Source organism: Coregonus lavaretus (assembly GCF_964263955.1).
Source record: "Coregonus lavaretus genome assembly, contig: SUPER_35_unloc_3, whole genome shotgun sequence".
In the NCBI taxonomy this organism is placed as follows: domain Eukaryota; kingdom Metazoa; phylum Chordata; class Actinopteri; order Salmoniformes; family Salmonidae; genus Coregonus; species Coregonus lavaretus.
This window is the reverse complement of record NW_028167179.1, coordinates 1,351,602-1,373,788: the sequence shown is the minus strand read 5'-3', so window position 1 is coordinate 1,373,788 and position 22,187 is coordinate 1,351,602. Positions and strand designations below refer to the sequence as shown.

At 44.8% G+C, this 22,187-nt stretch overlaps 1 protein-coding gene across 1 annotated transcript in view; it reads right to left on the bottom strand.

Annotated features, from left to right (window-relative positions):
• The window catches only part of LOC311110304 (uncharacterized protein), a gene marked incomplete at both ends in the record, with an annotated part of 170,178 nt that overhangs the window by 39,721 nt on the left and 108,270 nt on the right, over positions 1–22,187 (bottom strand). The window contains one exon of the mRNA XM_084188840.1: positions 18,289–18,730. Within this exon, the coding sequence (XP_084044966.1) occupies positions 18,289–18,730 (442 nt within the window). The remainder of the gene's footprint in view (positions 1–18,288; positions 18,731–22,187) is intronic.

Genomic DNA, 22,187 nt, shown 5'->3' with positions numbered 1-22,187 from the left:
CTGTACCTCACTGGCTGTCCAGTCACGAATGGGTTTGCTCTTGAACACTTGGGCCAACTCTTTATCAGGACAGTTGCGTACAAACATGACTGCCAACTCTGAGCACTGATTGGGTAAGGTCCTGCCCTCACTCACAAGGTACTGTTCGGCTGCCTCTGCAGCTTTGTTAAACCTAATCCAGAAATCTATTGGACCCTCATTAGCATATGGTTTGATTGAATAGAAATCAGCTAATGGCATACCTGAGCAGACAGTATCCCCAAAGTGTTGCTTGAAAACACTGAACACCGCCTTAACATCTGTGACAACAAGGTTGTTACGCTTCCAGACTTTGGTCACATCCCGTGCCCTCCCCATGAGCCTAGACATCACCTCCCCAACATTCCCAGACCCAGTGTAACCCCTCTTCTCTAGGTAGACTTCCATGAACTCCTCCCACTCCAGGACAGAGTACTTATCTGAGCCATCACCCCTAAAAAGAGGTGGAGCACTAACATCTGACTTCACAACCAGATTCAGCTTGGACGCATCAATAAAGGTTGACCCACACTGCTCAGGCAGGGGAAACTGCTGGGGTTGGTGAGGGGGACGGGCAGGAGAAAGACTTGAAACCCCAGGCTGCAGTAAACTCGCTCTGATAGATTCTCCTATCTCTGAACCAATCTGCTTAATAAGGTCACTAAGCTGACTCGGAGGCGTCCCATTATCACCGAGTACTGTGGATGATGGTACATCAAAAGACAGAGGTGGGATACCCTGGTCAGGTGGAACAAACAGCCTACCCCTCCCAGTGCTTGCAAACTCAGGACTAGCAAACGCTCTACTCCCAGGAGCTGACTGTACAATTGGTGTAAATGGAAGGACACCCCTCCCTCTACCCACACTAAAATCCCCAGCATAACACGTTTTATGGATTTGAGAATCTTCCATGGCTCAACAGAGCACTAAAATACAATGTAATTTAGTGCATTCAAATACCAAAAAAAATAAAATGCAATAAACAAATTCATCCAAAACATACAAATAAGCACGAATACCTGTATCTAATGAATATGCTACATTCACTTTCACTGTTTACAGTATATATTCACTTACAGTAAACCATCAACAAATTCACATGCGCAGGTCGTGCACCTCATCCACATGCACAGCTCCGGCGGTCGGCTTGAGCTGACCAGTCGGCAGGTCACGTAATTAGGACACTGCCACAACTGGAATTCTGATGGTTGGATAATTTTTATTCGACCTGCACACGAAGAGACAACACACAATATGTTAGCTCTTGGTGCAGCCACAACTCTCGGGCACCTTGCTAGTTGAAGGTCAGGCAAAAGAGAACAGGTGCTGCATGCACACATTCTGTGCCTAACAACACACTATACAATACAAGTAAAATGATATACAACATAATTCTGACAAAATAAAAGACATACCTGCACACCACGAGACAACACACAATAGGTTAGCCCTTGGTGCAGCCACAGCTCTCGGGCACCTGCGTGAGCACATAGAAACTCACTCAAACACTGCCCCAAATACTCCCGAGTTACAATAGGTACCCTAATTAGCGAGCTCGGTGAAAGTTGTTAACATACATCTTTATATTGTCCACATTGTAACAAAACCTGTAGTTGCGTAACAGCACTTTGTGTAACTTTACCACAGTTTTATATTGACAAATTACGGCGCCAAGGACAACATACCTTGCTAGTTGAAGGTCAGGCAAAAGAGAACAATAAGAGGGTACATAAATACAGATAACCCGCGATGGACCAAACCAAAATATACACAACTTTTACAATTAGGTGTATTTGCAATATAGATACATAAAAATGTTTGTACACCAAAAAATAACATTAGCTATGCAGCTGTAATTAAATAAAGAAACCACATTGAATTATTATTATTATTAACTTATTAACATCCCCTCTTGACCTGGCCTACTTGAACTGTCCTTGTGTGCAATTTGGTGCATAATCTAGGGGAACAACATCACACTACTACACATATAATTCAAGTCATACCTTTATTGTCATTCATGCTCTTATTTTTAACCTAGTAGTTTTGCAAAAGTGTAACCTGCGTCAATTCTAGGAAATATTGGAATAACGTGCTTAAGAGGAGCCCTGACACGCACAACAGGATAACACAACTACCACATTTTCAATTGACAATCATTGATTTAAATGGATGTGGTCAATAGATTTGTATAGGCATATATACTAATTTAATTTAACTTGTAAGCCAAGGTTGGATTAGTAGGTCTATGCAACATGCACCTGGATAACCGCGTCATGAATCGGAACGGGCTCCAACGTCCTCATATACACATTATGACAAAATAAAGATCTTAATATTTCACGAAATAAAGACATAGAAGAAAACAGGTTCTAGAAACTCAATTTCTCCATGGCAATAGAATGTAAACATGTAAATTGCGCCAAACATATCCAAATATCGCCTACAACTCAATTCTCAGCGCAGCATATTGGACGACTCCACAGGCATTGATCATTCGCGACTTTAAGTCATTCCTGTTATCTCTAGAGCATCCCGTATATTTATAGCGCTGCATTTCGTCACCCTCTGACCATGGATAGGGTTGGGAGCATTCCTGAGTTCACTTATGGTCCCACTAAGGTAATCTTAGGAGATATTCCTTTTGGCATACTGTAAATGCCTGTGCATAATGTACCTAATAAAGTATAATTATTTTAATTATCTTCAAAGGAATTCTGTAGAAGCAGCCTTTATTTTCAGACTCTGCAGGCCTGCTGGGAGGAAGCATATTACAATAAACAGGTAAGATTCATCCCACAAAAACAGTAACCACAGAAAAAAAGAGATAGATTTAATCCCAAAACAAGAGTTTTATTTCAAGACAGTTTAGAGAAGATGGTCATAAGAGTTTTTAATATCACTTGCAAATTGTGAGACATGAGCAGTTGTTAAATGTTGCGAGAGGCCCTTCTGAAAGCACATTATATGGTCTTTAGTGGCACGGTCTCACACCTTACCTCATCTTGCAGAAGAAGCTCATGGTCCACTATCTGCTGCTCCAGAGTCGAGGCCAGGTCTCGCCCCATGTCACCATGGAGCACATGAGCGACTGGCTGGTGTCTCAGGGCAAAAAATCCCTTAGGGAGAGGTGAGTACCACGTCAGCTCTCACCTTCACTGCCATTCTCTGTCACCAGCAGCACTCCAGGAGGTGTGGGTAAAATAAACAACAGATAAATAGGAAGCCAGGAAAGTTGAAATGCTTTGTGTTTTATTTGAAGGGTGTGGAAGGAAACCCTGGAGGAGGGGAACGAACTCGCTCGGCTGGTAAGAGAATGAGAGTTAGAGACTTAGACTATCAGTCAGTGAGCTCTTTTCTAGCCTTTCAACAACTAGTCAGTACAGCAGAATATATCTGTTGTGAAATTACACTAATGGGACTTCCTGTTTCCTACGGCAGACCTGGGAAGTAAACACCTGCCTAAAAATGATTGACATGGAGCACAAGGCTGTCTGCAAGCTCCGCCGCTCTATGCACACCACCTCTCCAGCTGGCGCTGACATGTGAGTTCCATGTACTGCCCTGCATACAGCTTGCTCCATTCATCTACACATCTGGAGCTATGCAGAAAATAACTAGGGCAGTGTTCTCTGTGTGAACATTGCACATCGTTTAGCTTTCTCTGCTGCTTTTTGTTGATTTCAGCGACCCCAAGGTCCACATCATCGTGGAGAGATCTGTGAGGAGCATTCTGGACAAGCTGTCCAATAAGCCCTGTAGCAACCTGCTCAGCCCATCCCAGGTGGTGGTGGAGCTGGTGCCCAGGATCCTCCTGGCCCTGTGGCTTCAGCCAGAGGAAGGCCATTCAGATCACCCCATCCTCCTAAGCGGGATGGCTGTGAGTATGGTGGTGGCCGTAGGGGAGAAGGTCTCCAACACGTTGAAGGCCTCTTCTCCTCACACCCCTTTCTCCCGGGCTGCTGCTTTTGACTCTGTGAGGTCGATCCTCGGGAGAATCAGCCAGTCCTTCTCCCTGGATGACCTCAAGACCCCTTTTTTTATGAGCTCTGTCTGTGCCTTTGTGGCGGACGAGGTGAAAAGCTACTTCCAGCCTACTGCAGACACCCTGCGAGTTCCCCCTGTCCTAGTGGTGGCCTTCTCCGCCACACTACCAGCTGATATCCAAGCAGGTGAGTAACACTCATAGAGAGCACTCTGACAGATGCCTTTTGTCATGACATCCTGGTGCCTTGTAGTAGTAGAGCCAATCAGGATTTTAATTGTCACCCCTAACACAGATGCAGACCAGGCTTCTTCCCACATGGAGGTTGTGGAAATCCCCCATAACAAAGAGGCAGACCCAGCTTCTTCCCACCCGGAGGTTGTGGACATCACCCCTAACACAGAGAAAGACCCGGCTTCTGCCCACCTGGAGGTTGAGGACATCACCCCTAACACAGAGGCACACCTGGCTTCTTCCCATCAGGAGCTTGTGGACATCACCCCAAACACAGAGGCAGACCCGGCTTCTTCCCACCTAGAGATTGCGGACATCAACCCTAACAAAGAGGCACACCTGGCTTCTTCCCACCTGGAGGTTGTGAACGTCACCCCTAACACAGAGGCTGAGATGGCTTCTACCCACCTGAAGTTTGTGGACATCACCCCTAACACAGAGTCAGACCCTGCTTCTTCCCACCGTATGGTTGTAGACATCACCCATAACTCAGAGGCAGACCCAGCATCTTCCCACCTGGAGGTTGTGGACATCACCCCTAACACAGAGGCAGACCCGGCTTCTTCTCACCTGGAGGTTGTGGACATCACCCCTAACAAAGAGGCACACCTTGCTTCTTCCCACCTGGAGGTTGTGGACATCACCCCTAACAAAGAGGCACACCTGGCTTCTTCCCACAAGGAGCTTGTGGACATCACCCCTAACACAGAGGCTGAGACGGCTTCTACCCACCTGAAGTTTGTGGTCATCACCCCTAACACAGAGTTAGACCCGGCTTCTTCCTATCAGGAGGTTGTGGAAACCACCCCTAACACAGAGACAGACCCGGCTTCTTCCCAGCTAGAGATTGCGGACATCAATTCTAACAAAGAGGCACACCTGGCTTCTTCCCTCCTGGAGGTTGTGAACATCACCCCTAACAAAGAGGCAGACCCGGCTTCTTCCCACCTGAAGGTTGTGGACATCAACCCTAACACAGAGGCAGAGCCAGCTTCTTCCCACCTGGAGGTTGTGGACATCATCACTAACACAGAGGCAGACCCGGCTTCTTCCCACCTGGAGCTTGTGGACATCACCCCAAACACAGAGGCAGATCCTGCTTCTTCCCACCTGGAGGTTGTGGACATCACCCCTAACACAGAGGCAGACCCGGCTTCTTCCCACCTGGAGCTTGTGGACATCACCCCAAACACAGAGGCAGATCCTGCTTCTTCCCACCTGGAGTTTGTGGACATCACCCCTAACACAGATGCAGACCCGGCTTCTTCCCCCCTAGAGGTTGTGGACATCACCCCAAACACAGAGGCAGATCCTGCTTCTTCCCACCTGGAGCTTGTGGACCTCACCCCTAACACAGATGCATACCCTGCTTCTTCACTCTTGGAGGTTGTGGACGTCACACCTGAAGAAAAGCCTCTCATGGTGGCCGTCTACGCCACTCTGCCATCTGACATCCAAGCAGGTGAGTAAGACTTATAGAAAGCACTCTGACAGGTGCCGTTCATCATGATAACATGTAAAGTGTTGGTCCCATGTTTCATGAGCTGAAATAAAAGATCCCATTCAACTGGCCAGTGTTTAGAACCTACGGTTTGCATTTATTTACATTCTGTCCCGCTTTTGTCCCTTTCCAGAGGATGTTGCTGTGGTCACCCTGGACGTCACCCCACACGTCACCAAGGACGTGACCCTGGATGTTCCATGCAGGGCGAGGAAAGGGGCAGTCCAGCGTTTTTTTTGCAGGCTTTGGAGGGCAGTGTGCTGCTGCGCTTGCCACAAGGAAGAGGAGGAACAATATTAATTATTCATTAGACCAGAAACAGGATTGAACCATAGACCATTAAATTCTTTGCATTATAGTTGCCTTCAATTCTGATTTTCTTCTGTTTAATTCTTAATTAATTTCAGAACATTTCTCTAAACTTTGTGGAGTAGGTTGTATAAATAAGTGGGAAACATCCCAATCCCAATTTTAATGCTTTTAATAATTAACTTATTACATTTTTTTTAGATGTATTATTTGACAAAAAAGTGGAGGGCGCGACAAAAAAACGTTAATCATCATAGAAAACTCTTGCTCACTATTAAAAAAGCATTGTTTTATTTAAGCAAGGTTAAAAGATTAACGTTTCGGCCTAGTCTATGCGATATGCAAGTTGTGTTTGCCCAGTTAAAGGGGGACCCAGACTCACCCTGGTTCTTGAGGGTTGCAGACACTGAATAATTATCATTTGAAATAAATGGCACTTTTCAAGTCTTGACTAAAAATCTTTAATGAATATGAATTTAAATACAATTGACTTGAGGTTCAGAGCAGGCAGGCTGACTGGCTTGCCCTGAAGGCCCTCTGCCTCTACCTCTGTGTGGTTAATCTCAGCCAAGAGGTTGTATGGGTTGTCTGTCTCTCTCTGGGTGTGAATCACTATCACTATGACCTCTCGCTCCGCCTGCCCGTTGGCCTGATTAGAAGGCTTCCCCTCTCATTCCTTGTTCACAGGAGCAGGGGTGATGGCATCCGGGGTAACCTCCTCCTCTCCTGTATCTAACCCATCTTTCTGGCTGTGAGTTCGACTGAGGTCACTCGTTCTCTCTCCCAGGGTGTTGGATAGTTTCTCCTCCTCTGTGTCTTGTGTATTTTCTACATTGTAGAATAATAGTGAAGACATCAAAACTATTAAATAACACATATGGCATCATGTAGTAACCAAAAACGTGTTACACATATCAAAATATATTTCAGATTTGAGATTCTTCAAAGTAGCCACCCTTTGCCTTGATCACAGCTTTGTACATACAGAATAATACGAAATGTTCTGAGACCAGGTTGCGCTTTCACCTCCCCCGGTAAGAGGGGAATAAGGCAACCTCAGAGTTACATTCAAGGATACTTTATTGACACACACGGATGAAATGGACATGGAAAGGTAGTGGAATGATAGTGGTCCTGTAATGGACAGATAACAGGGGTAATGAATATGCACAATAACTGATAGCACAAGTAGAGCAACAACGCTATTAACAAAGGAAGGGCTGTATTAATGGCATAATGCTACCTGCGGAGTATTACACAACACAGTAAAACACAGAAGCAACTTACAATAGGCAATGGTAGTAAATATAAAGAACAACAAGTAAGAATAATATACATGTTACAAACTCACTTTGAGCACGTACACTATCCCACGGTATCTCTGTGCATTCAAATTGTCATCGATAAAATGCAATTGTGTTCATTGTCCGTAGCTTATGCCTGCCCATACCATAACCCCACTGCCACCATGGAGCATTCACAACGTTGACATCAGCCAACAGCTCGCCCATACGCTGCTTTACAAGTGGTCTGAAGTCGTGAGGCCAGTTAGAAGTACTGCCAAATTCTCTAAAGCCGCCTTGGCTTATGGTTGAGAAATTAACATAAACGTATCTGTTAACAGCTCTGGTGGACATTCCTGCAGTCCGTAAGCCAATTGCACGCTGCCTCAAAACTTGAAACATCTGTGCATTGTGTTGTGTGACAAAACTGCACATTTTAGAGTGGCATTTTATTGTCCTCAGCACAAGGTGCACCTGTGTAATTATCATGCTGTTTAATCAGCTTCTTGATATGCCATATTTGTCAGGTGGATGGATTATCTTGGCAAAGGAGAAATGCTCGCTTACAGGGATGTAAACAAATTTGTGTACACAATTTGAGAGAAATAAGCTTTTTGTGCGAATGGAACATTTCTGGGATTTTTATTTCAGCTCATGAAACATGGGACCAACATTTTACATGTTGCGTTTATATTTTTGTTCAGTGTAGTTATTAGGTTGGGAGATTGGGATCCTATCTGGGCTAGCTAAAGCCATCTTCATGGTTAGTAGTATGACAGAGAACATATAACAAGACAAATTTAAACATCACAAATCTGAGGGGGCAAGTGACCCTGTGCCCCCTTTGGGCATGACGTCTCTGCTATCAACCACATCATTCTGTCTCCGTGAATATTCAAAACAGACACATTCATTCAGGTCTGGTACTGGTCCTACCATATAGATCAGGGATGGACAATTCCAGTCCTTGGGGGTCGGAGGGGTGTCACACTTTTTCCCCATCCCTAGCAAACACAGATGATTAAACTTATTGCATTCTAAACTGAAACCCATGAGTACTTGATTATTAGAGTCAAACGTGTTAGCTGGGGCTGGGGAAAAAGTGTAACACCAATCAGGTCCCGAGGACTGGAGTTGCCCATCCCTAATATAGATGCTCTGTTTGCACGCATCGAGGGATGTGGTGAGTGACAGTGGAGACAAGGGAGCACACAGAAACAGCTTTGTCCTTTAGAAAGTCGTCATAATCCTTAAATAAATATGATATGTATGCAAGAAATGCAGAGCCACTTCCAAAAACATATTGACAGAGTCTAGTATCTAGTAATCTAATCAATTAGTTTTCAACCCCTTTGTTATGGCAAGCCTAAATAAGCTCAGGAGTAAAAATGTGCTTAACAAGTCACATAATCAGTTAGATGGACTCACTATGTGTGCAATAATAGTGATTTTTGAACGACTACATAATCTCTGTACCCCACACATGCAATTATCTATCTGGTCCCTCAGTCGAGCAGTGAATTTCAAACATAGATTCAACCATGAAGACCAGGGAGGTTTTCCAATGCCTCGCAAAGAAGGGCACCTTTTGGTAGATGGGTACAAAAAAAGCAGACATTGAATATTCCTTTGAGCATGGTGAAGGTATTAATTACGCTTTGGATGGTGTATCAATACACCCAGTCACCACAAAAATACAGGTGTCCATCCTAACTCAGCTGCCAGAGAGGAAGGAAAACGCTCAGGGATTTCACCATGAGGCCAATGGTGACTTTAAAACAGCTGCTTTGATAGGAGAAAACTGAGGATGAATCATCAACATTGTAGTTACTCCACAATACTAACCTAATTGACAGAGTATGCACTCACTAACTGTAAGTCGCTCTGGATAAGAGCGTCTGCTAAATGACTAAAATGTAAATGTAAAAGAAGGAAACCTGTACATGCATTGTGTTTGCAATCAGGCACTAAAGTAAAACTGCAAATAATGTGGCAAAGAAATGAACTTTATGCCCTGAATACAAAGCGTAATGTTTGGGGCAAATCCAACACAACACATCACTGAGTACCACTCTTCATATTTCCAAGCATGGTGGTGGCTGCATCATGTTATGGGTATGCATGTCATTGGCAAGGACTAGATACTTTTTTAGGATAAAAATAAACGGCATAGAGCTAAGTACAGGCAGATTCCTAGAGGAAAACCTGGTTCAGTCTGCTTTCCAACAGACACTGGGAGACAAATTCCCTCTTCAGCAGGACAATAACCTAAAACACAAGGCCAAATATTCACTGGATGTCACGATCGTCGTATTGAATAGACCAAGGCGCAGCGTGATGAACGAACATGGTTAACTTTATTATCTTTAGTGATAATAGAAACAACAATCAACAAAACAACAAACGACTCGTAACGTCCTCGGTAACAATGACCAAACCAACTGGAACAAAAACCCACAAACACAAAGGGAAAACAGACAGTTTAAATATGGCTCCCAATCAGAGACAACCAACGACAGCTGACACTCGTTGCCTCTGATTGGGAGTCACTCTAGCCAACATAGAAATAAACACAACAGAATGAACACACCCTGGCTCAACATATAGAGTCCCAGAGCCAGGGTGTGACAGTACCCCCCCCCTAAAGGCGCGGACTGCGACCGCGCCTCAACTTGAACAAAACAGGGGAGGGCTGGGTGGGCATACCTCCTCGGCGGCGGTTCTGGCTCCGGCCTTGCCCACCACCCTCCAATAAACCCCCCATAGCGCCTCTGGTCCAGTCTGGTCCCGCTGGCTGGAGCTGAACTGGACTTAGCAGGAGCGGTTAGCTTCAGCTCCGTAGTGGAGCAGTTGACCGGTACCTTACCAGGCACCGGTGACCCAGGCACGGGTTGTGCTGGACTGACGACGCGCATCCCTGGCCTGGTGCGTGGAGTAGGAACGGGCCGAACCAGGCTGACGACTTGCACCCCTGGCTTGGTGCGTGGAGTAGGAACGGGCCGGACCAGGCTGACGACTCGCACCCCTGGCTTGGTGCGAGTGGCAGGAACAGGCCGGGCCGGGCTGGCGACGCGCACCGTAGTCTTGGTGCGAGTGGCAGGAACAGGCCGGGCCGGGCTGACGATGCGCACCCCTGGCTTGGTGCGTGGAGTAGGAACGGGCCGGACCAGGCTGACGACTCGCACCCCTGGCTTGGTGCGAGTGGCAGGAACAGGCCGGGCCGGGCTGGCGACGCGCACCGTAGGCTTGGTGCGTGGAGCAGGGACAGGCCGGACCGGGCTGGCGACGCACACCGTAGGCTTGGTGCGTGGAGCAGGGACAGGCCGGACCGGGCTGGCGACGCACACCGTAGGCTTGGTGCGTGGAGCAGGGACAGGCCGGACCGGGCTGGCGACGCACACCGTAGGCTTGGTGCGTGGAGCAGGGACAGGCCGGACCGGGCTGGCGACGCACACCGTAGGCCTGGTGCGTGGAGCAGGGACAGGCTGGACCGGGCTGGCGACGCACACCGTAGGCTTGGTGCGTGGAGCAGGGACAGGCCGGACCGGGCTGGCGACGCACACCGTAGGCTTGGTGCGTGGAGCAGGGACAGGCCGGACCGGGCTGGCGACGCACACCGTAGGCTTGGTGCGAGGAGCAGGGACAGGCCGGACCGGGCTGGCGACGCACACCGTAGGCTTGGTGCGTGGAGCAGGGACAGGCCGGACCGGGCTGGCGACGCACACCGTAGGCTCTACTTTGACCAGTGACCCCCGTAACCTGGTGGCCCTCTGAATACGCCCCTTGTCTGCCTCCGTCAGCCCCGTCGTCCATGCCGTGTGCCCCCCCCTAAAATTTTTCTGGGGTTGCCTCTCGCCTGTCCGACGTTGACCCGTTTGGCGCCGCTGCTCCTCTCTCCGGCGCGCCTCCACCGTCTCTTCCCACGGACGCCGATCCATCCCGGCCTGTATCTCCTTCCATGTCCAGGACCCTTTACCGTCCAATATCTCCTCCCATGTCCAGGCTGCCTGCTCCTGGACACGCTGCTTGGTCCTTGTATGGTGGGTTTTTCTGTCACGATCGTCTAACAGAGATGAGGACCACAATAAACAAAACAAGAAACGACTCGTGAAGTCCACGGTAACAATGACCAACACGGAACAAAAACCCACAAACACAAAGGGAAAACAGACAGTTTAAATATGGCTCCCAATCAGAGACAACCAACGACAGCTGACACTCGTTGCCTCTGATTGGGAGTCACTCTAGCCAACATAGAAATAAACACAACAGAATGAACACACCCTGGCTCAACATATAGAGTCCCAGAGCCAGGGTGTGACACTGGAGTTGCTTACCAAGATGACATTGAATGTTTCTGAGTGGCTTAGTTACAGTTTTGACTTAATTCGGCTTGAAAACCTATGGCAAAAGAAAAATGGCTGTCTATATAATGTATATTGCATATATTTTACAATCCAGTTGTGCAAAGCTCTTGGAGATTTACCCAGAAAGACACAGCTTTAATCGACTCAGGGGTGGGAATACTTATGTAAATGAGATATTTCTGTATGTAATTTCCAATACATTTGCAAAAATTTCAAAAGCGTGTTTTCACTTTGTCATTATGGGGTATTGTGTGTAGCTGCGTGAGAGAAAATATTATAATTGAATCCATTTTGAATTCAGGCTGTAAGAAAACAACATGTGGAATAAGTTAAGGGGTATGAATACTTTCTGAATGCACTGTATATCTGCAAGAAAGTGATAAATAAGTGACTGTTTGAAAGGGGGTCATATAAACATTGCCTTATTTATATTTTTACATATAACATAAAGTTAATTCTGTCTGAAATAGTCATGCTATAATGGGCGTCGTTTCTCAGACCAAATTTCCATTCTGGCTCAAACAAAGCAATCTGATCATGCTCCAGTCAAAAACAGCTATAGGGAATGCCTATACATTGTCCAATCTCCTTCCACACATTGATTTCATCTTTATTCAGAAAGAAACAAACTTGAAATTAAGTGTTGTTTCAGTGTCTTGTTGCAGGTTGTGCAATGTTCAAAAGTGTGTGAGAGAAAAAGCATTAACTTGTGTGTGTGGTGTCAAGTGTGGATGGTCCTATGTATGCAAATAGCCGAGATTGGATATTTCAGCACCATGGACAGCAGCGACATTGGGATAGCGAGATCTGTAATTCAGCAACACATGACACTGGATAGTGGCTGTCTCAGGTGAAGTTGGCATTGGGAAAATCCCATCTAATGGGAAATGAGGCATAGGAGGCAAAAAGACTGAAGGAGAAGACTCCCACAGGAACTCTTGGCTTAACTGTTCTGCCACATTCATTTCAAATGTTACATTTTTCGATTTGTAAATAAAAGGGAACACATTTGCAAATAATGTAAACTGACTTTTCTAACTACACTGTACAGCTTTAGTGTGTCTGTGCGTCATAGGTACAACTGCAAGCAATTCGCTTCTCAAATCCTTCTCAAATGTCTGTTTAATGTGAGAAATAAAATGAAAAACAACTGTTAAACTATTACAATGCGTACTGTCATGAATTATTACTATTCCCAACAAGACAACGAAGTGATGGTCTTTACCCGCCATGGAGACTTATAAAGGCTACTTCCCCCCCACCAAAAGTTCCCAAGCTGAGCGATATTGTTTCTACATCATTATGCATATAATTCAAGTCATACCTTTATTGTCATTCATGCTCTTATTTTTAACCGAGTAGCTTTGCAAAAGTGTAACCTGCGTCATTAATTTGTAGACAAACTGGAATTTGTTGACAACCAAACACAATTCAAAATTACTTTTGCAATACAGTAAATAGCCTATTAACTTGTCGACAAGTTAACACATTTTAACTAAACCAAAAATAAAAGGTAAAGAATAGGATTAAGGCAATGGCTCAGATGAAACTATCCAATTAGATATCCTTTAAATGTTATTTGGTTGCGATGTCAACCAAGCACAACTCAATAATATTTTTGTAATACAGTAAATAGCCTTAAGTTAAGGCTATCTTACAAACTAATGTAACAGTATTTATTCAACCTTAAAATGAGTAATACATCCATGGCCACATTTTGATGTTAGTCTACTGCAACTATAAATGTTTTCTTATGTAATCCACGTTATGACTATAACTACTGTTCCCTGAAGGAGGGAAATGAGGTACAACATGCTGTAGGGAGTTGCACTCTCGTGACTTTGGTTAAAGGATCTACAATCACGCCTGACAAGGCCAATGAAATCCGTGCCTCACTGGAAGCCCCGCCTTCCACAGGTGATAAGTGTGGTGCTCGGATTCATCCATTCAATTTATTACCACTTTTCACTGAGCCCAGGAATGGGTGGCATGGGGCCAAACAGGTGTTGTACCTCGTTTCCCTCCTTCAGGGAACAATAGTTAGTGATAACGTTACATTCCCTTTCAGCCAGTCATAGGTATCGGTGCCACAGCACCTTGTAACCCAGCTGGAAAGGGGACAGACATCTCTGAAAAACAGACCCCTTCTGTGGTAACAGATGGGCAATTCATAATTGAATCTAATTCCCATAAATGAAACCAATCGCCTATAGAACCCATAACCTGTATCACTAAGCACCTCATAGGGACTAGTGTACAGTCGTGGTCAAAAGTTTTGAGAATGACACAAGTATTGGTCTTCACAAAGTTTGCTGCTTCAGTGTTTTTAGATATTTTTGTCAGATGTTACTATGGTATACTGAAGTATAATTACACGCATTCCATAAGTGTCAAAGGCTTTTATTGACAATTATATTAAGTTTATGCAAAGAGTCAACATTTGCAGTGTTGACCCTTCTTTTTCAAGACCTCTGCAATCCGCCCTGGCATGCTGTCAATTAACTTCTGGGCCACATCCTGAATGATGGCAGCCCATTCTTGCATAATAAATGCTTGGAGTTTGTCAGAATTTGTGGGTTTTTGTTTGTCCACCCGCCTCTTGAGGATCGACCACAAGTTCTCAATGGGATTAAGGTCTGGGGAGTTTCCTGGCCATGGACTCAACATTTTGATGTTTTGTTCCCCGAGCCACTTAGTTATCACTTTTGCATTATGGCAAGGTGCTCCATCATGCTGGAAAAGGCATTGTTCATCACCAAACTGTTCTTGGATGGTTGGGAGAAGTTGCTCTCGGAGGATGTGTTGGTACCATTCTTTACTCATGGCTGTGTTCTCAGGCAAAATTGTGAGTGAGCCCAGTCCCTTGGCTGAGAAGCAACCCCACACATGAATGGTCTCAGGATGCTTTACTGTTGGCATGACACAGGACTGATGGTAGCACTCACCTTGTCTTCTCCGGACAAGCTTTTTTACGGATGCCCCAAACAATCGGAAAGGGGATTCATCAGAGAAAATTACTTTACCCCAGTCCTCAGCAGTCCAATCCCTGTACCTTTGGCAGAATATCAGTCTGTCCCTGATGTTTTTCCTGGAGAGAAGTGGCTTCCTCGCTGCCCTTCTTGACACCAGGCCATCCTCCAAAAGTCTTCGCCTCACTGTGCGTGCAGATGCACTCACACCTGTCTGCTGCCATTCCTGAGCAAGCTCTGCACTGGTGGTGCCCCGATCCCGCAGCTGAATCAACTTTAGGAGACAGTCCTGGCGCTTGCTGGACTTTCTTGGGTGCCCTGAAGCCTTCTTCACAACAATTTAACCTCTCTCCTTGAAGTTCTTGATGATCCGATAAATGGTTGATTTAGGTGCAATCTTACTAGCAGCAATATCCATGCCTGTGAAGCCCTTTTTGTGCAAAACAATGATGACGGCACGTGTTTCCTTGCAGGTAACCAGGGTTAACAGAGGAAGAACAATGATTTCAAGCACCACCCTCCTTTTAAAGCTTCCAGTCTGTTATTCTAACTCAATCAGCATGACAGAGTGATCTCCAGCCTTGTCCTCGTCAACACTCTCACCTGTGTTAACGAGAGAATCACTGACATGATGTCAGCTGGTCCTTTTGTGGCAGGGCTGAAATGCAGTGGAAATGTTTTTGGGGGATTAAGTTCATTTTCATGGCAAAGAGGGACTTTGCAATTAATTGCAATTCATCTGATCACTCTTCCTAACATTCTGGAGTATATACAAATTGCCATCATAAAAACTGAGGCAGCAGACTTTGTGAAAATGTATATTTGTGTCATTCTCAAAACTTTTGACCACGACTGTAGACTACAGGGAGGAATCAGCAATGAATCCCAGTAATAAGCCACCTATGGGGGAGGAGTGCCTCCTTGTGGACAGAGAGAGAATTGCCCAATTTATTACTCTCCCCCTCGGGAGATTGATTTACCCCTTGAACTCTGAACACCATGGAATGCGTTGTAACAGAGGGGCTTTAAACATGGACAGGCTTCTAAACTAGGTTGGAATTAATGACAATTAATCTTAGTCTTTTAATGCAGGGTTTGATCTAAACGTTAGAAAACCTTTCACGCGTGTGGACCTTCAGGTGTATCTTTAGGTTGCCAGCCCGGGCAAAGCGCATCTGACACTGGGTACAGCTGAAGCATTTCACCCCTGTACACGTTGAAAGGGGAGTGGGTTGCGACATTTAGATTTGTCTCTAAGCTTTCCCTGTAGTCTAAGAAGTCACTAGTGTTGCCCTGCGAGTGTCCTTCTCCTAAGTGAGTCTCGTCTGCATTCCATGTCCACTTTCACGGTCTACGACCAGAACCTCCCCTTTCTTTTCTAGGCACCCTTCAGAGTATACACAACTACTGTACTTGTTCCAGTCCCCTCTCATTGGATTAATCTGTCTATCTAAGCGCACAGGCACGTCACCAGGTATCATCTCTGTCTCTGTAGCGTATGAACAGGACCTGATCATTGCCACTCTGTAACGCTTCACCTGTGTCCCGATTGGACAGAACCGTCCTCGGGCTGGGTTACCGTAAAGTAAATACTCTGAGTGGGGAAAAGGAGGACAGCTCAGTCGCCCCAGCCCTGTTAAAGCCTGTGTGTCTGTCTCTGATTTGAGGACGGGGCGCAGCGTTCCACTGACCACCGTGATGCTGAGTCGGGTCCTTGACCTCTCCAGCTTGACCCCAGCACAACAGTGATTGGTTGGCCATCTCTCCATGTTTTGTGTCCCGCTGGCTTCACAAAGCTCCTGTGGCCTCCAGTGAGATGTCCTTCACCTGAGAGAGTGATTGGGGGGAAAGAGGTGGTTAGGTTAGCTTCTGTCAATGCTCAACGGTATACTATTGTGTCAAAAGCTATTCCATACTATTGTCACTGTCTACAATTGGCAAGGATGTAAGGTAACACTTCTCAACTTCTTGATATATTATTTATTAAATCGATGTATTATGTTCCATGCATCACATTGTTTTCATTGAGTAAATAATAGGAAGTGCATTAAATAAGAATTCGGTTATAATATGATATTGTGTCTTTGCTCAAGACAGCCAAGTAATCAGGGGAATTATTGCATACTATCCAAAACCTGACCAAGACCCATTTCTGGATAACGAATCTGAACACGCGCAAAGGTGAACGAGGTAACAGGCCGCGCAGCCTCGGCCTTCTGCAATTTGTACCTCTTGACATGCCTCTGTATCTGTCGAGGATCTTGACACTACGCTCTCGCATTGTCCTCTCTGCGCGCTCCCGTGCCACCTTCAGTTCCAGTAGCTGTAGTTTCCTCCGCAATGTCCTGTTTTCTTTCTGGCTTTGAGTTATTTCCAAACGAAACACTACATAGTCTTCGTCTACGAGTTTACAGATGTCTGCCACTGCTGCATTTGCTAGCACCTCCATGATGGAGGCTATTTGATTGTGAAAAACCATACAGTTAGCTGTTGTTAGCAGCTAGCTAGCGTTATCCAGATAACATCTATCAACCAAGTTCTGTCTCCAATGCGAATAAAATACTTCTGCAGTAAGTATGTGATGATGTGCAGTTAAATTAGTCATATTTTGAGCTCCAGGATTTAAATAAATGTCTAAATAACAACAATAAAAACACTAACGTGGAAACTGTTCTACAATAAAGAGAAAGGATCTTATTGGTTGGCGTCATAGCTGAAAGGGTGTGCTTAAATGAAAAAGGTCTGCACGCTGTTCTTTGAATTATGGTACTGTTTATTACATTACACATCAAATCTCCCATGATCAGTATCTTTCAAGCTGAGGGCAGACATGTTTAGAAAGAACAGTGTGTTAGCAAGAATACAGAAGAAAAGTATAGAATTACTTTATTCCATCTACATCACCTCAGTAAGGTAAATATTAAACTGTCTTTGTTTGGCCTAGGTCTCTCTAAAAACAGGTATTTACACAAGCATGTTTCAAATGACAAGTTAACAAAGGGTTAATGAAGGGTATGTGGATAATTACCCTCTTACCCCAAAACACTTCAGAACTATAATATGTCAACTTAAGAATAGTTTCCAGATATCCCCTGCGTACATCTCGAGCCACACTGCTAAGATTTCTCCCGGTTGTGGACACTCCTATGTCTGATAAGGTTAGTCAGGAAAGAGAAGCTCTTGTAACACAGTTTGCACTTGAAGGGCCTCTCCTTGGTGTGAACGGTCTGGTGCTCCCTCAAATAGTCTGCCCTAGCGAAGCGCTTCCCACATGTGGGGCAGCTGTACGGCTTGTCGGCGTCCGTCCTATTGCTCGGCCTCCCACGTTGTAACCCAATGACACCAGACGAGGTAGAAGCAGGAGCCACCACCCTCAGGTGGTTAGTCTTTGAGCTCCCTCCTTGACCTCTAGCCGTTGTTTGGGTGTTGTTTAGATTGTGTGCTGTGTTATAGGCTAGGTACCTCTTGTGGTGAATGCCCATCCTGACCCGGTCTGTATTGGTGGGGTAACCATGAGGTAACTGAGGAAGGCTAGACCCAGGTCCAGGCCTTCTATGAACCCATTCACCAGGCATTAAACAAGATCCTGAAGGAGAAGACAGACTTCCTGTTAGACTCCCACCGGAGGTGTCTCCCACCACTCTCTCTGAAGGCTGAAGCCCAGGGTGACCTGCTCTGTTCATCATGGATACTGTGGAGTTTGTGTCATAGGAACAGGAGGGTCTATCTCTATCAGCCCCAGGCTCTGTTTCATCCCTGCGCTGAGACTGTGAAGAGAAGAGTATGGGCTGCTGACTGGAGCCCTGACTGGAGCCTCTGTCTATCTGAAGACCAGTAGGACTGAGGTTGTTTAGTCCACCTGTCCACTGGTTGTGTTCTGTGTGATGGTTGTGGTGGAGTCTCTGTCCCTCACGGTTCGGTTCTGTTTCTGACTCGGAAATGAAAAGCGACGGCTCCTGATCCAGGGTTCTGATCCGGAGCCAAGGTTTGTGACCAGCCACCTCAGAGGTCCAGTCTCGCCTGCCAGCAACAATGGATATCAGCAGGTCCTCATGGACTGCAGACTGTAAACACAAATTGTACAGAAGAGAGGTTTATATAAGAAACTCTTTGCTGTACACACAAAACAATACATTATATTATAAAATGTTAACCACAGTCAAGCCCATCTCTAACACTGGATTAATGTACCTAATAATAAGGAGCAATTGGCGTTAATCATAAAAAAAATGTCCATATGTGTTGATTCAAGAATGAAGTATGTTTTGGTTCGACTGAGATAAGGGAAACTCAGCCCCTGCAATGATACAATATTTACTCTGTGCTGACTTTCTGTATTTAATTTCAACACAATTGTCATACACTCACATAACGTGAAGTACTTTTATTACATGAAACGATACATGTGACAAGTAGAATAATTTCCCACTATGGTAACACTATATTTTCTGTAAATCTGATACCCTCACTTTGATAAAATGAATTTTGGAATACTCTGGAAAAGGTTCAACATTACATTACACACAGCTTGACTACTTTATGTCAAGTAAACATGAATTAAGGCACTATCATTTCCTCATTATAAAACACCAGCATCAAACAACAGGACAAGGTTGTCACTTTTCATCAGTGAAGCAATTTTACAGACACCATCACATCACACCATGTTTTCCTCAGTTCACCTCATCCAGTTCCCTACTACATACATAGATTTACATGGTTATCAAAATGTCACACCAGGGTAAGCCTACACGAAACACAGCCCTTATTTTAAGTGTTTCTAAAATCCCCTATGGGAAAAATGAATGGTGGAAAAAAGATTGGAACCATTTCCCTGTTTGACCACTAGGTTCTATGGGTATTATGACACATTCACTCTATATATCCAAAACCAACAGAATGAACTACAAACAAACTAACTAGTACTACATTACATGCCACTATACTCTATACATGGACTGTGTGCATTTTCTGCTGGTGTATCCTGAGGTAGCTCCTCTCTGAGAACCTCTTCCTGCAGTGCATACAGGCGAACGGCCTCTCTCCCTTGTGGACCTTAAGGTGCATCTTCAGTTGGTGCTGGTGGGAGAACCTCTTCTCACACTGGTGGCAGCTGTAAGACCCTCTGGTGCCTCTTCAGGTTGGACGAGTCAGAAACTGTCCCAGCACAGATGGCAGCCGAACAATTTATGTATATATATATACAGTTGAAGTCGGAAGTTTACATACACCTTAGCCAAATACATTTCAACTCAGTTTTTCACAATTCCTGACATTTAAGCCCAGTAAAAATTCCCTGTCTTAGGTCAGTTAGGATCACCACTTTATTTTAAGAATGTGAAATGTCAGAATAATAGTAGAGAGAATGATTTATTTCAGCTTTTATTTGTTTCATCACATTCCCACTGGGTCATAAGTTTACATACACTCAATTAGTATTTGGTAGCGTTGCCTTTAAATTGTTTAACTTGGGTCAAATGTTTCGGGTAGCCTTCCACAAGCTTCCCACAATAAGTTGGGTGAATTATGGCCCATTCCTCATGACAGAGCTGATTTAATTTGCCACAACTTTGGAAGTGTGCTTGGGGTCATTGTCCATTTGGAAGACCCATTTACGACCAAGCTTTAACTTCCTGACTGATGTCTTGAGATGTTGCTTCAATATATCCACATAATTTTCCTTCGTAATGATGCCATCTATTTTGTGAAGTGCGCCAGTCCCTCCTGCAGCAAAGCACCCCCACAGCATGATGCTGCCACCCCCGTGTTTCACGGTTGGGATGGTGTTCTCCGGCTTGCAAGTAACCCCCTTTTTCCTCCAAACATAACGATGGTAATTCTGGCCAAACAGTTCTATTTTTGTTTCATCAGACCAGAGGACATTTTTCCAAAAAGTACGATCTTTGTCCCCATGTGCAGTTGCAAACTGTAGTCTGGCTTATCTATGCCAGTTTTGGAGCAGTGGCTTCTTCCTTGCTGAGCGGCCTTTCAGATTATGTCGATATAGGACTCGTTTTACTGTGGATATAGATACTTTTGTACCTGTTTACTCCAGCATCTTCTCAAGGTCCTTTGCTGTTGTTCTGGGATTGATTTGCACTTCTCGCACCAAAGTACATTCATCTCTAGGAGACAGAACGCGTCTCCTTCCTGAGCGGTATGACGGCTGCGTGGTCCAATGGTGTTTATACTTGCATACTTTTGTTTGTACAGATGAACATGGTACCTTCAGGCGTTTGGAAATTGCTCCCAAGGATGAACCAGACTTGTGGAGGTCTACCATTTTTTTCCTGAGGTCTTGGCTGATTTGTTTTTATTTTCCAATGATGTGAAGCAAAGAGGCACAGAGTTTGAAGGTAGGCCTTGAAATACATCCACAGGTACACCTCCAATTGACTCAAATGATGTCAATTAGCCTATCAGAAGCTTCTAAAGCCATGACATCATTTTCTGGAATTTTCCAAGCTGTTTAAAGGCACAGTCAACTTAGTGTATGTAAACTTCTGACCCACTGGAATTGTGATACAGTGAATTATAAGTGAAATTATCTGTCTGTAAACAATTGTTGGAAATATTACTTGTGTCATGCACAAAGTAGATGTCCTAACAGACTTGCCAAAACTATAGTTTGTTAACAAGACATTTGTGGAGTGGTTGAAAAACAAGTTATAATGACTCCAACCTAAGTGTATGTAAACTTCCGACTTCAACTGTATATAGAGTGGGGAAAAAAAGTATTTAGTCAGCCACCAATTGTGCAAGTTCTCCCACTTAAAAAGATGAGAGAGGCCTGTAATTTTCATCATAGGTACACGTCAACTATGACAGACAAAATGAGAAAACAAATTCCAGAAAATCACATTGTAGGATTTTTAATGAATTTATTTCATTCACTAGGTGTGGTTCTGGGATTTTTTTTTCTGGGATTTTTGCTCACCGTTCTTGTGATCATTTTGACCCCACGGGGTGAGATCTTGCGTGGAGCCCCAGATCGAGGGAGATTATCAGTGGTCTTGTATGTCTTCCATTTCCTAATAATTGCTCCCACAGTTGATTTCTTCAAACCAAGCTGCTTACCTATTGCAGATTCAGTCTTCCCAGCCTGGTGCAGGTCTACAATTTTGTTTCTGGTGTCCTTTGACAGCTCTTTAGTCTTGGCCATAGTGGAGTTTGGAGTGTGGCTGTTTGAGGTTGTGGACAGGTGTCTTTTATACTGATAACAAGTTCAAACAGGTGCCATTAATACAGGTAACGAGTGGAGGACCGAGGAGCCTCTTAAAGAAGAAGTTACAGGTCTGTGAGAGCCAGAAATCTTGCTTGTTTGTAGGTGACCAAATACTTATTTTCCACCATAATTTGCAAATAAATTCATTACAAATCCTACAATGTGATTTTCTGGAATTTGTTTTCTCAATTTGTCTGTCATAGTTGACGTGTACCTATGATGAAAATTACAGGCCTCTCTCATCTTTTTAAGTGGGAGAACTTGCACAATTGGTGGCTGACTAAATACATTTTTTC